Source organism: Anser cygnoides, chromosome 13 (genome assembly GCF_040182565.1).
Source record: "Anser cygnoides isolate HZ-2024a breed goose chromosome 13, Taihu_goose_T2T_genome, whole genome shotgun sequence".
In the NCBI taxonomy this organism is placed as follows: Eukaryota; Metazoa; Chordata; class Aves; order Anseriformes; family Anatidae; genus Anser; species Anser cygnoides.
The window spans coordinates 21,207,323-21,221,667 of NC_089885.1; the positions used below are offsets into that span (position 1 = coordinate 21,207,323).

General features: G+C 59.7%; 1 protein-coding gene across 1 annotated transcript in view; it reads right to left on the reverse strand.

The window, feature by feature from the left end:
- The window catches only part of STARD8 (StAR related lipid transfer domain containing 8), a 59,528-nt gene extending 50,167 nt beyond the window's left edge, over positions 1-9,361 (reverse strand). Inside the window, exons 1-2 of the mRNA XM_048076344.2 lie at positions 8,961-9,361; positions 4,809-4,842 (exon numbers count right to left, since the gene is read on the reverse strand). Coding sequence (XP_047932301.2) covers positions 4,809-4,842; positions 8,961-9,005 — 79 coding nt within the window. The 5' untranslated portion in view covers positions 9,006-9,361. The remainder of the gene's footprint in view (positions 1-4,808; positions 4,843-8,960) is intronic.
- Positions 9,362-14,345: the final 4,984 nt, after the last annotated feature.

Below are 14,345 nucleotides of genomic sequence, written 5' to 3' on the forward strand. Positions count from 1 at the left end.
CACGAGCAGACCGCCTGCACACACCTCACGCCTTCTCTTTCCATCCGACCCGTCACGCTCTGAACCACGCGAACGTTACGAAGCACCCACAAAGGTCCCGTTCGCACGGCCCAGGGCCTCCTTCGCTCACAGCAGAGCTCTCTCCAGAAGTGCTACTGGACTGTTCCAGGCACAGGAAACCTTCCCTTTCTTTGCATTTTTAGGTGGCTTATGTGTAAAGCTCTTACCAGAGAAAAAACACCGCACAGCCAAACCTTTCTTCCAGTTTTCAATGTACGTTCCCATTTTAATTTCAGGGAAGTAACCACGCACAAAACTTCCCTCTCGATCCTTTTGGTCTCATGCAGACTACTCAGGTGCTGCAGACACAAATGTACTTTCTTGCCTGCAATTTCTTTCCAGCATGTCTCAATCGCTCCTTGCTGCCCCAGGAGGAACTTGACGGCGCCGGGCCCATGGCAGCCTGGCCTGCGCAGCCGGGGCCCTTCCCCAGCTCGCTGCCCGTGCCCTGGGCGCTCCCTGCCCTCCCAGCGCGGGAGCCGTCCTCCCCCTAGCAGCTCTTCCCTTCTGCCCTGCAGAGAAAATCACCCGGTTCTTGATAGGATCCTGCTGCTCGGAGGGGGGAATCTGCATTTTGTTAGCTACAGGAAACGGAAAAACTTCCAGACCCTGAAATGGAAGCCCCCGAAGGACCGAGGGATGCGATGGGGGATGGGAGTCTCAGCTTACTGCAGCAGTCGCTGCTTTTTGGAGTTTCAGAGCATTTTATAGGCAGGAGGGGAACGAGGGCAAGAAATGGCTTGATCTCACGGGCCGGAGGTGCCTCTCGCTTCTGACAAATAGTTTCCTCGTGATCATTTATTGGAAAAAGTGAACTGTGGCCAAGTTGATTTTGATTTTCTTTTAAAGCACTTTTTCTCACTTTCTGTCTCACGCTGTTTCTCAGGAACAGTCCCTGCGGCACGTGGCGTCAGCGGGCTGCCCTTCAGCCTGGGAAGGAGAGGGTGGGTCGGAAAGGCAGCGGTTTATTCAGCAGTGTTTGCTTTTTAGCCTAGGGAGCAAAAAGGTGACAGGAGAACAAACTGAGAGCGTTTCACATTGCCGTAGGTCAAGATAAAAACACGAGCCCTTTGCACGCCCATATCAGCTCCGTGGTGGCTGCTGTTGGTTGACCGGGGCCGTAGGCGCACGCACGCCGCCAGCAGCCCACAGAGCCGCCTCTCGCCCGGCTCCGGCAGGGGAGCAGCAGCAGGAGGCCTCTGCTCCTGGGGAGCCGCTTGGTGGGGCAGGGGCACCGAGGGGCAGTGCCTGGGACAGCACCGAAACACGAGGCATCGGGACAGCGTAAATTGGCACCTACCGGTAAATATACGGGTGTCGATCCCCAGCGGACAGTCAGCAGGACACGACAGAGGCTGCAAACCTCAGCTGCGCCCAGAGGCCTAATTACAAAGGCTGCAGCACCAGCCCACCTTCTCGGAGAAATTAAAGCAATATGGACAAACATATCAGAGAGCTCAGCGGTGCAAAAACAACCTCGAGTTCACAAGGAGGCCAAAGAGGAAATGCTGGAGATTGCATCTCCAGCCAGAGCTCGAGAAAAGAGCTGATGGAAAGAAGCATAAACTATTTGTTTTCGCTCACACTGCCCTGGCAGGGTGATTTTTGGTGTATACATTCTCATTTAGGAAGTAACTCTCTGCTTTCCAAGATATTAGAACAGATCACAAAGCGTCTCATGCTACCAAGGGGAGGACTGACCCTGGCAAGAGGAGGGCGCCCAGGAGCGAGGCCACGGGGGTGCAGGGGACGGAGCACAAGAAGGGTGAGGAGCAGCCCCCTTCCCCACCACGACGACCGAACACCCCCAGCGCAGCTGTCAGAGCGCTGAGCCAGGCAGCACCGCGAGGGCTGGCAGGATGCGGCCCCGTGCAGGCTCCCCGGGGCGGGTTGGAAGCTGCTCTCTGAGCGGGGCCAGCGCTTCAGTGCGGCTCCACGGCCCAGCCCAGCGCTGACCCTGCGGGCAGGCAGGGACGGGAAGGGGAAACGAAGACTGCCTCTCATCACACGGCACGCCAAATCCTCCAGTAATCACATTCAGTTCAGCTTTTCTACTTCCTACCTCTTCATTTGTAACCCAGACTCAGTGCCACATCTCCCACCACAGAGCAGGCGGCGATTTCTAAGAGTTTCACGAGTTCCTGGAACGGGTCGCCGCGGCCAGCCCGGGCGTCCTGTCCCACCCCGGCGCTGCTCCGCGCACTCGCCGCAGCTGCCACCCTCCTGTCACGCAGGCGTCCCTCTCCTCCCGCCTGCCGACTCCAGCGATGGCAAAAAGCCAGGTCCCAGCCTCCCCCTCCGCCCCCAAAATCCAGCACCGCCGGGGAAGGGGCACAAGGTGACCTGCGCCCAGGAGGGACGTGCACCCCGGGCCCCAGAGCTGCAGACTGGGGCGAGGAGGAGGAGGAGGAGGAGAAGGAGGAGGAGGAGGGCGATGCTGCCCCGTGCCCCCACCACATGTGGGCTCCAGTCAGGTGAGAAATGACAGCCTCACACCTGAAGCTACAAATCATCAGAACCCACTCAAGATTTTTTGTGTAAAGCAAGCTTGGGTAGAAAAAGAATAACTCAGCTGTGACAACACATCAACAACAGCTAAATTTAGCAGCGTATTTTTGGAGATCCAGATGCTGTGCAAATACAACCTTATTATTTCACAAAGGGGCAAAAGTTCAGCAGAATCCCTAGTGCTTCTTTTCCCTCTTATTTCACAATGCCCAGTGGAAGAAGCCCTCTTTGGAAATATTGTAACATCATCATTGCCTGACACAATTCTTAAAGGTATTTAAGGAAGCTGCCAGCTCAGTCCTCTTCTCCCAGCAGTCAGATTGAGGCCACTGCTTAATGACATCTGCAGAGCCTGCTCCCAGACCTGCTTGCGGGGACGTCTGATGCTGCTATCAACAGGAATTTATTCGGAGGACGCAATTTTAGCGTGCACGGCTTGTGCGCAAGCCTTTCCTTTCTGCTTCGTGCAGAACAATGCGTGGAAAGTTTAGCTAAATGTCAGAAAGGAAGCGGGGAGCTAGGACAGCAATGAAAAGCCGGGCCCTGAATGGGACTTGTGCGACGGGACGGGCTCGGTGCCGAGCAGCAGCGCGGTGCCCCGGAGCGGGGCAGACCCCCCGTGGCAGAGCACCCTGCAGGCACACCCAGCCAGGACACCGAGCGCCGCCGCCTGCACCGGCTCCTCGGGCCGGGGGTGCAGGGCTGGGAGCGTTGTGGAGCTCAAGGCAGCGCCTACCTGAGTCTTACCAGGAAAGACTTGGGTTTCATAGGTCGTTTTAGCCGAGGGAAAAAATCCAGCCTCTAAACATCCTTCCCAAATGAGTCTTAGCCACGGATGTGATCTGGCGGAGTCTTCCCTGCCCCTTCCCTCGCACAGGGCTCTCTAACCCCGTTAACAAGCTCCTGACATTCATGCTGCTAATCTCTCCCCTGAAAGGGAAGGGAGACCACCCAGGCTCACCTCCGGAGCTCCTTCACAAAGCACCTTTTGTTGCCCAGGGTTTTCCTGTGCGCCGGGGCTCTTGCAGGAGCCGGGGCGCAGAGCTCACCTACCCCTTCGGCGGATGCAAAGCCGGGGCCGGGTCACTGCCCCCCGGTTCAGAGAAGCACGGCGGGGATCCCCCGGCGCATCCCGCAGGCGCCGCATTTCCCGTTGTGTGCTGACACGGCTCGGCTCAGCAGCACAGCCTGCGCCGCTCATCCCCTGCCCCGGCTGCCGGTCACTGCTGGCACCCACCGCCCGAGGGACCTGACGGGAGCCCTGTGCACGCACGAGAGGAGCCGATGTGCCTGGCATGCTCCGGGATGCTTCTATTTGCAGAGCTGCTGGAAGCTGGCGACCACAGGCTGACTGTACAACGACCACAAGCTGACCGTAGGGCCCGGCCAGGCTCAGTTCTCGAGTTGTCTCTGAGCAAAGAGCCTCTTTGCGACCAGGTCCTGAAGCTGCGAAGCCCAGCACCTCTGCCTATCTCGCCTGCTCACCCCAGAGCTGGGACTCACTGGACAAGGGGCTGCTTGTGCAGGGCTAGCCAGGGGACGTGGTGAGGCCCGGGGCAGCCCCTCACGCCCCGCAGGGCAGTGGCACTTCGCAGGCAGCACCAGCACCGCGGTCACCAGCAGGTCTGAAGGCAGGGCCCGGCACTTTTCTGCAAGCAAGCAGCCTGGGACCCCCAAAGCCCTGCCCAGCACATGGCAGCTCCAACCCTCCAGGGCTCCTAACGAGCGTATCTGCGGAGCAAGGAGCTGTTCACGACAAGGAGAAGAGGAACCGAAAAGGACACAGCCAGGAGCAGCTCTGCCAGCAGCTCACCGTGGCGGCACAGCTGCACGGGGCGCGAACGCAGGCAAGGACTGACTCAGCCCCGCAGAGCTTCTCCCCCGCACAAAGGCAGGGATTTCACCGCTGCTGGTGGTTTTTGCAAGTCCACGGCCAAACCACGTCGCCAGCCTGGGGAGAGCCCCCTGGTGGAGTGGAGCAGAGGAGGGACTGGGCACGGCCCGGCGCAGTGGGGCTCCCGCGTGCACGGCTCCGGGCTTGGTGGGCACCCAGGCTGGCGCTGCCTCACACCGGTTGCCTGTGCTGCTCGCATGAAACGTAACGGTTTGGGGGAAAATCACACTGCTGGCAGAAGGAACCAGGAGCCCCAGCAGAGGCTGGTCCTTTCTTTTCTTCTCATGACCCCTGCCCAACCCACAAGGAGAGCATTCCTGCCCAGAAAAATATTGTCTCAGCTTACCTGCATCTTTCTTATCTTCTAGCAGTGTGAAACACTGTGAAAAGAAAGAAAAAAAATAACAAATCATTTTGTTATCTTTGTAACTCTCATATTCTTAGATTCCTACAGTTTGTGTTCTTCATGCAGTACAGCTCAGTCCCCAGCAAGATTGCCAGGGATGGGGCAGGTGGACAGCCGAGGGCCATCAGATCCACGTCAAGGGATCAAAACGGGGATTAGGAGGACACCGGCTGTCCGCACGCCTGCAGCCCACGGTGCTCTGTGCCACGGTGCTGCAGGCGGTGCCCCCGAGCTGCCCGCACAGCACACACCACACACTGAGCATCGCGCCCGGCTCCGCTGCTGCTCTGCCCCCACAGCCCCTGCACAGCCCTCTGGCCACAGGGCTCTGCTCCTCCTCCTCCTCCTCCTCCTCCTCCTCCTCCCTGGGGGTTCGAGGCCCGCAGGCTGGAGCAGGCAGAGCCGAAGGACGTGTTCTCTGCAGGCCAGTCCCCTTCGGCCGCCCCTCGCTACGTGTCCCAGCCCTTCCTCTCTCCAGCTCGGGCTCTGGTTGCTCACACCGGCGGCCCTCATGTGTGGACACACATCCTAAGGGCTTTGGGTGAAAAGCGCCACCACGGTGCACGCAGCACAAGTGCTTCTCCAAGACAAATTTCAGAAGAATGCCAGCCTCACCCACGAGGGCTCAGCGAGCAGCTGCTGCAGGAATCGGCTGCGTTAGGGCCTTTCTCCAGAAGCAGAACGGAGTGGGAAGGCACCGCCGTCCCACGGGAGGAGCCTGCAGCAGCTCCGCTGGAGAACAGCTCTGGTAGAGGCATGAGAAACAGCAGGAGCAGAGGAAGAGAGATCCCAGGACATCTGGCCCCTGCCCCAGGGTGAATTCATGCAGGAGCCTTTTTCCCTTTAAGCCGCCACATGGGAATTTCGGCAGAGATTGCAGCCCAGCAAGCCCTAACCCCGGAGTCCAAGGCCCTGAACGAGAGCACTCGCGCTCTCTCAGGGGCCCTTCTCCTTCCCACATCCAACCTTACTTTCACCATGTGCCCTGCATTTTCCACACGGAAGGAAAAAGCCACTGCAAGTCAGTGGGACTTGAGCAGCCTGTGAAGTAAGGTGCTGGGCCTCAGCCGCCGTGCCGGTGGGTCTTTGGGCATGGGACAGAAAAAGCAGCACAGGGTCGATGCCTGCACTGGAGCTGGGGCAGGCTCTGGGAAAGCCCCAGCAGGGCAGCCCCGGGCTCCAGCAGAGGTGGCACCGGGTGCAGGACCCCAAATGCGCCCTCGGTACCTTTGTGGCTGTGGGTAGGAGGGGAGATGCCCACACTTTAATCGCACTAGGAGGCTCTGGGCACAGAGTACAACAGCATCTGCAGGCACGGGAAGCCAACAACAAAGACAAAAGCAGCTAAAAGCAGGGGTCTCCGCACCGCCCACAAGGGAGCACGAAGCACAGGGCCCCCTCCCCCGGCCGGGTGAGCTGGGGCCGCACGCACAGTGGGGATTGGCCCAGGAACGTGGCGCTGTGCTGAGCCGCGCTTTCCCACTGCCCCCCCGGGACCCCGCTTCCTGCCGGGGCTGGGGGCGATGCGGGGCGATGCTTAACCCCAGCTGGTGCGGGGGCTGGAGCTGGGGTACCGCTGCTGGCCTGCAGAGCCTGTGTCCGCAGGAGGGGTCCCCTTGGCGTTTCCGAACCTCCTTCCCCAGGGAGAAACCCGGGCACGCGGCCGCTGGCTCAGCGCTGTCCCCTCCACGGACGTCCTGTGCAGGAGCCTTGGTGCCACATGCGGCACACGGGGAGCTGGAGAGCGTCAGCGCCGGAGGAGCGTGGGTGGCGAGATGATCACAGAATCACAGAACCGTCTAGGTTGGAAGAGACCTCCAAGACCACCGAGTCCAACCTCTGACCTAACACTAACAAGTCCTTCACTAAACCACATCACTAAGCTCTACATCTAAACGTCTTTTAAAGACCTCCAGGTCTTTAATCACCTTTAATCTCTGATCACCGGGACCTCTCATATCCACCATCGCCAGCTCCCCAGACATCAGCCCTGCAGCCCCCCGGGGAGGCAGACACCCGCGGAGGTGGGGCGAGGTCTGGCACGCGGTAAGGTGCCTGTCGGACAAGCCAAAGGAGGGAAGAGAGAAAAGGCCCTACCCTAAGGTAACTCTGAGGAGCTTCCTCCCCTTCCCCAGTGTCCCGCCCTTAACACCTTCTGCTTCCCACAAAATCTTCCACCCGGCCACGGCTCCACCTCATTTAACCCGGGAAGCTTTAATCCCACTGACAGAGCCCTGCGCGTTTCTCTGCCCTCAGGAAATTCTTCTGCCTCCCATAGCGAGTAGCTGAGCAACACAGGCACAGGGAGGGAAAAGAGGAGGAAAAAACGGCCGAAGCAGAGCCCTCACCCGCGACATCCCCGTCGCGTTTGGAGCAAGGAGCAGCCACGTCCTCCGGCCCCAGCGAGCACCGAGCACCCCGGGCAGCTCTCGCCCCAGCCGAGAACAGAAACGCCGCTGCCGGGCTGCGGGCTCCGTGTGCCCCCCGCCTCTGTGCTCCCGGCGAGCTCCCGCCCCGGCACCGCTCACCGCCAGGGCAGCTCCGCGCTGCTTCACACCTCTCTGTGCGGATTTTCCTTTCCCCGCAGCAGGTGGCTGGGGCAGTGAGGGGCGGGAACCTCAGCCTTGTTCTCCAGCACGTGTCCCCCTGGGACAGCCCCTCTGTGCCAGCTCAAAGCCCAGCCACCCCACGGCAAACGTCTCTGGCAGCCTCGGGGTGCCTGCACTCCCCTTACACGCAGGCACCTGGCAGTGAGGTGCACGCGGGAAATACACAGCCGGGGGCTGGAGCCGGGACGGAGCCGGGGACACGCTGCAGGGGACAGGCCCTGGTCCCTGCCACAGCATCTCCACCAGCGAGAAGATGATGACAACAGCTTGCAGGGACAAGGAGGGTTAATGAGGACTTGCTAAGCTCTCTGGAGACAGCAGGGACAAGACAGCTATTAATATTATTAATGAAATTCACAAATGTTATTTTTAGACTTAACTATTCTGAGCTTTGTATTGAAACCCCCGGGGAAGAGCCTGCATTCCGCAGGCGCTTCACCACTGCAGACCCACTCGCTTGATGCAGTGATTCTTGCGCTTTTTCCAACCCGGTGCTCCTGAGACCCCTGCTAACAATACCCCCAAAACCCACCCCACACACCTCACGCAGGCTGTGACACAACAAAAGTAACACAACCAGCAGGGATGGGCTAACAGAGGGTTGTGCTTTAAGCCCAGATGAAAAATGCCAGATGCCACAGAATGACTGCTGCAGGAAATTAAAAACCCGGGGCCTCCGGCCTCCATCCTTGCTCCGCCATCCCGCTCTCACCACCCTGCGTTCAGGCTGGCACGGCCACAGGCAGAAACAGACCCGTGCATGGCCCCGCTGGCACAACCCAGGCTTCCAGGTGAGCTCCACGCGTGCGGTGGGACAGTCCATGGCTGGGGGCTGCAGGCATGCACCGTGGCTCCCCATGGAAGCGGGGCCGGTGCCACACGCGTGTGCAAGAGGTGTGCACTGCCCTCCTCCAGCCACGAGCCCATGGACGGGCAGGACCTGACCCAGGCAGAGGAAAGGTTTCTGGCCGTGAGTGCTCAAGTTAAGGAGAGGGAAGAGATTTGTTCTACTTATCATTAATAACTCAGAAGCAGCTGGCTACCAAAAACAAAAGGGGGGCAGGAATGCCTCCTCGGGATAACAGCAGAGAGGGGCCGCTCGTTATTACCAGCGATTCACAATGAGCCTGGGCATGGGGGGAACGGAGGGAGAGGAACCCGAGCCCTCTGCTGCCACGTCCCGCAGACCCACAGCAGGCAGGGAAACCACCCGAGCCAGCAGCACACACACACACACACGTACACGCAGCACCCAGCGGCACCGCCGAGCCGGCCCCCGTGGGGACCCGCACGCGGCACGTCCCAGACCCTCCTCACGCCGGGTGTCACGGGCACGACGTCGCCCCACGGCACGCGCCGGGCACCTCGCCAGCCCCAGCACCGCGCGTGCCGCCTCCCCGCTCCGTCCTGTCCCTCGGGCGGCTCTCGCTGGGAACCAGCGGCGTGTCCGAGCCCCGGCGCTGCTTAAAGGGCAGCTTCTTACCTTGGCTCTCTTGAAGCAAGCCCAGAAAAAATCCAGCAAGGGCATGATGGGCCGGGTGGCCGGGGCAGGCGCGGTGCTCGCCGGGCGCTAGAGCGCAGGGCGACCCCTGGCCCCGGGGCCAGCGCGGCGCTGCGCACCCATGGGTGCTGGTGCGGCAGAGCCGCGGGCAGGCAGCGGCTGCGGGCAGGGCTCGGCGCAGGCAGCGGCGAGGGAGGGCCGGGCAGGGAGCCCTGCCCGCGGGGGCGGGACGCCGATTCAAACCCTGCACCGTTATTCAGTTGGTCGCGGACGGGCCTGGATTGCAGTGAAATTCCCTGAAGATTGCGAGTTTTAAAAAGCTGCAGGCTTTCCTTCCTGCCTCCCTCGCGCACCACGCGGCGTTCTCGTTCCCAGGCAGCCGGAGAGAGAAGGAAAAGAAACGGCCACGGAGCAAACGCAGTGGGAGCCTCGCTGTCAAAGGCACATGGAGGACGTTGGAAACCCAAGCCCAGCTGGTTTAGATTTTCACTCCGGCCCCGGCTCCAGCTCGTTAGGAGCAGTCACGGAGGCGCTCGCAGAGGGCTCCCAACAGCTCCGCTCTCCCAGGGACAAGCCGTCCCCAGCGCCCTCGGGGGTTTGCCGGGGTCCCCTGCTAGACCCACGCACCCCTGCAAGAGTGGCCCCGTGGTGAGCCTGTGGCAGTGACCCCAGCTGGGAGAAAACTGGGGAGGAAAGAAAAATGCAGTCACCAAACATGGCCCGGCCATTCATTTTGACTCTATTCACAGCTATTCACAGCTCCTTATCTTCCTCCTGCAAACATTTGTGTAAGCTTAGCATTTGTTTGCAAGAAAGACCATAATAAAAGGAAGTGCCACAAAGTTCTGTGCAAGCAGTCGGGTGCTGGGTACACAGCCTCCAGGCTAGAATAAGCCTTCGTGTACGCACATCAGGAAAAACACACCAGCTTGTGATTTATGAGATTATTTCAGAACAAGCAACGGCAGGCTGACAGCAGGGCTAAGCCACCCGGGTCTCACCGCGGAGCCGGCGGCACCGGGCAGCCTGGCAGCTCCTGCATGGCAGCGGGGGGCCCCAGCCCCCCCGTGACAAGCCTCCATTTTTAGCACACCCCCGGCAGGTGCTGCGTGAGGCAGCTGAGCCCCTGCCAAACGCCAGCCCGGGCCACGGCGTGACCACGGGTTCCCCCAGCAGACCGGCACCTGGGCTGGGGAACAGCACCCGCCCCAGGCAGTGCCACCCCGCAGCCCCAGCCCCTGGCAGGGCTGGGTGCTGAGCCCCAGCCCCAGCCCCAGCCTCCCACCTGGCTCCTCAGAGCGCCCGGAGCAGCTTCCCAGTGCTTCCCGTGGGTTTCCCCGCAGGAGCAGGGGATCCTGCAGGGCCGGGCTGTCGGGGCAGGGCCGGGTGCCTGCAAAGCGTGCTGCTGGGCCAGGGGGTGGCAGGGGCACGAACGCGGGGGTACCCGGCTCCCCGGCACGTCTGCACGGTTTTGGTGCAGGCACATCCATCGCTTCCTTCTCAGCCCGTGCTGGGCGTGAGGCCAGTTCTCACAGGAAGGATGCCTCGAGAAGAGCAGAGCTCTTTGGGCTCCCTCCCGTCTGGTTTCCTCTCGGGCCCGTCACTCTTTCCAGCAGGGCTCGCGAGCCAGGGGCTGCACCGTGTGCCAGGACCAGTGCCTGCACGGCCCCGCTCTGCGCACACAGCACATCAGGCGGCAAACAGACTGCTGGAGGTTACTCGCGGGAGAGCAAGGGAGGTACCCTCAAAAATAATAAAAAACAGAAAAAATCCCTCCAAAAAGTGTGACAGCCACACAGCTTTGAGCTCTGTGCTGCCAGAGAAATGGCACAGCCAGCAGCTCGCTTCACACTTTGCTCTGTGGCATGAAGTCCTCTTCCCACTTCCTCCGGAAAAAAATAGAAGTGAGTGCAAACACGAGAAAGCTGTCTCCTTCCCAGGGCCTGGAGACAAACCACGGAGTCTTCTGCATACTTGTGTAGCTTCTTTTGACCCAGTCATCCCAAAAGCATCCAAGCAATTTTAAATCTAGGACCCTTCTCCAACATACCAGGGGTATCATCCTTGGTCAGAATAAGTACTGAGCACTGGATCCACTGTGAAGCGCCTGAAAACAGCACACACCACTTCCCAAAGCGGGTGTTTCTGCGGAGTGGCACAGGACACAGACTCCACTGGCGCATTTGTCTCTTCCCAGCATTTCTGATGTACCTGCTCCATAGGTCCCTACGTGTTCAGCAGGAAGAGGAAAAGCAATTTCTGTTAATTCCACCTCTATACACACACGTATGTATCACTGTCACCTCCAGACTCACGTGAGAGCCCATTTCAAGCCAGAGCTCAGCTTTTAAAGCAGCTGACTAAGGGCAATCGGGCTCTGTCCCTGTGCAGCAGATCTGCAGCGGGCAGAGGCCAGCCCTGATGGTGCTGTGCAGGGCTGGGCTCCGCAGGATGCCCACCGCCAGCCCCAGCTCTGCACGGAGGCAGCTCGCCTGCGCTGTCCCCTGGGAGGACACGTGTGGCACTGCCACACACCAGCACAACACCCGGCAGGTCCCACGTCACCTCCGAGCAGACCTGCGGCCAGAGCTGTTCCCACCCCACTGACGAGCCATTATTGCCACCGCTGTGCTCAGGAGCACCCAGGCACAGTGTTAACAACACACAGAGGCTGGTGGCCTCCCAGACAGCGTCCTGGCCAGCAGGAGAAGCCGCTGGTGCTGCTGGTTCTGCTCCGGGGCTGGCCCCACGCCTGCCGGTAAGCGTGGGCCAGCTGAAGAGGTGTGAGCACGAGGCAAGCCGCTCCTCGCAAGCGAGCAGCTCCAGCAAGTCATTACCATGCAGTGTTTTTCCACTTTCTGCTGTGTACAGACATTTCCCAGAGGTCAGGAGGAGAGCAGCTACTTGCAGAGCAGGCATTTGCCCTGCTGGCATAGCGGGAACAGTAACCCTTTTATTTTCATAATGCTGAATTGATAGGCGGGCGCTGGAAGGCCGCGGTGCTGGAAGCACGGCGCGGGAGGCTCGCTGGTGCCTGCCCCCCGGCGCAGCACCAGGCCCCTCCTGAAGGGCACAGCAGCAGCACAGCCTTCACGCGGCCCCTGCCCCACAGCGGCCGCCACCGGGGCCAGCAGCGGGCTGAGCTGCTCTCACCACCTTGCTCTCCCCCGGAGTGCAGACACAGTTTGGAGGATGAAGGCACAGAGGACGTGACCGAGCTGCCCTTGCTCTACATCCAGTTTGCCCACCTGATTTTCCACTTTGCTTTCCGTGGCTTTTCTCTTAAAAAGCTCCTCATTAAGAACAACCCCGAGATGTGAGCTGCGGTCTCCAACAATGCGTTTCAGGAACGCGAGTAAACCGCCAAGTTCTGAAGACTTTTTTCTAGCACATGAGAGTGTTACTGCTTGGTTTTCATTACAAAATGAATTCACACGGAAGCGTCACATCCTGGAACAGGTACCCGGCTTTGTCCGTCACACTGGGGCTCCGTGCCGCTGCTGCCCCTCGGAGGCTGCCCGTGCCCCGCAGCCCAGGCAGGCTGCCCCCTGCACAGCACCTCCCTGAACCCCTGAACGAGAGCACCCAGCACCCAAGGCAGAACTGTACGATGCCAATCGACAGAGGAACGGTTTTGGCAAATCCAGCCTTGGTTATACATTACCACCCGACACAATCAGCCCTGACACACAGAGGCACACAAACAAAAAGGCCGTTTGACAACAAAGGAGAGTTATTTCCAGGGGCAGTTGCTGCTTCTACTTTGAGGAACGCTGGGCAAGCTATTAATATAGCAAATGAACTCATGCTGTGACCAAAACAGAGGGAAAACGCCCTGCCCTTTGCCTCCAGGGCACCCTGAATTTACCCACAAACAGGCTGGCTCGTGGCAGCGCGGCTCCCGCAGGCGTAGCAGGGCCAGGGGGCACCAGCGGTGGCAGGGGCACGGCCAGGGGCTCCCCGACAGCCGGGAGAGAGTGGGTGCGAGCACCCGGCCACCTCCGTGTCCGTGCTGGTGCCACGGGGATGGCTTTGCCAGGAACAGGCACTGTGCCAAGCAAGCTGCCAGCCCCTGGGCTCCCCGAGGGTGTGAGAGGAGACCCCCAGCCCCCAGCCGCGTGTATTCTGTACATTTCCTTGCAAAGGGGGCGTTGGTGTTTGCAACTACCAGCAAAGGTATTTAACAAACACTGGGTTATTTAGTATATACACAAAAGCCAAATAGACTTCTCAGATGACTAGTCCTCAAAGAGACTCCAAAAGCCCCCAACTTTGCTAAATCAGAGATAACATCACTGAAAAATCAGAGATAACATCACTGAAAAAATTTAGCCAAGGATGCTTTTGTGGAAGTGAGGATGTACAAGCAGGGGTGTGCTCTCGCTCCATTTCACTGGGACTCTGTGAATACAAGCTGGCAGTGATTAGCCAGAAAACTTGTAGACTTTGACAAGAGGAGTTTTGTACCAGTAAATCCCATTAAAGTCGGAGTTTCAGCCTCACTAAGGAGCCCGTCCTGGCTTCCCCCGGACGGCGTGCCTCCCCCCAGGCCTGCGGCTGTCCGGCCTTCTGCCTCGCCTGGGGCTTCCCACCCCTGCCCTCGCTGTGCGCATAGGAGGGGAGTGACACCAGTGGCAAAAATAGCTTCACCCATCCCCTCGGGTGAAGCAAAAAATAACCCCTCCCTCCCACTCGTTAGGGCAATTAAAATACACTTGATCCAAAAGCGGTGCTGTGCTGCGCAGACGAGGCTTGTTTGGGAAGCACGAGGTGCAGGAAAGGAGCCCTTCAGGCGAAAAGCCTGGGTTTGGAGGTTTGGAGCAGCCAGACAAACCAAGCCACCATCAAACCGCCTCCTTTGCCGAGAGTGAGCAGGGACAGCACCTCCCGTGCACTTGGCCGCAACCTCCCTAGAAGCAGCAATGGGAGAAAGCCGCCCAGCCACCCGTGCGTCCTCCCTCCCTGCCCTCCAGAAGCACGCCCGCTGCTGCGGGGACGGGTGCTTTGGATGCTCAGCACCAGCAGCTGTCCCCCTACGCCCTGCTCCCTGGGCCCTGCTGGAAGCACAACCGTGGCTGGAGCATCCCGAAGCACACGAGCTCGGGCATCCACCCACCTTCATAGCCTCCCGTTTGGCCGTCGCTGAGGGGGGCTGGTTTGAGTCTGTGGTCCTGCAGTACCCCAAGGCTTTGATTAGGATGGGGCTTGGGGGAAGGTTGTTGTTTAAGTGCATTTAAAAGAGTAACTGATACGGTAACCTTAGCTTGTTTGATGCCTTGACAGAGGCCTTGCAAACAGACCCAAGTGATACAGACGGAAGAGCTAAGTGACTTTTATTAGGACTACCACTAGGCACGTAAGCCTAAC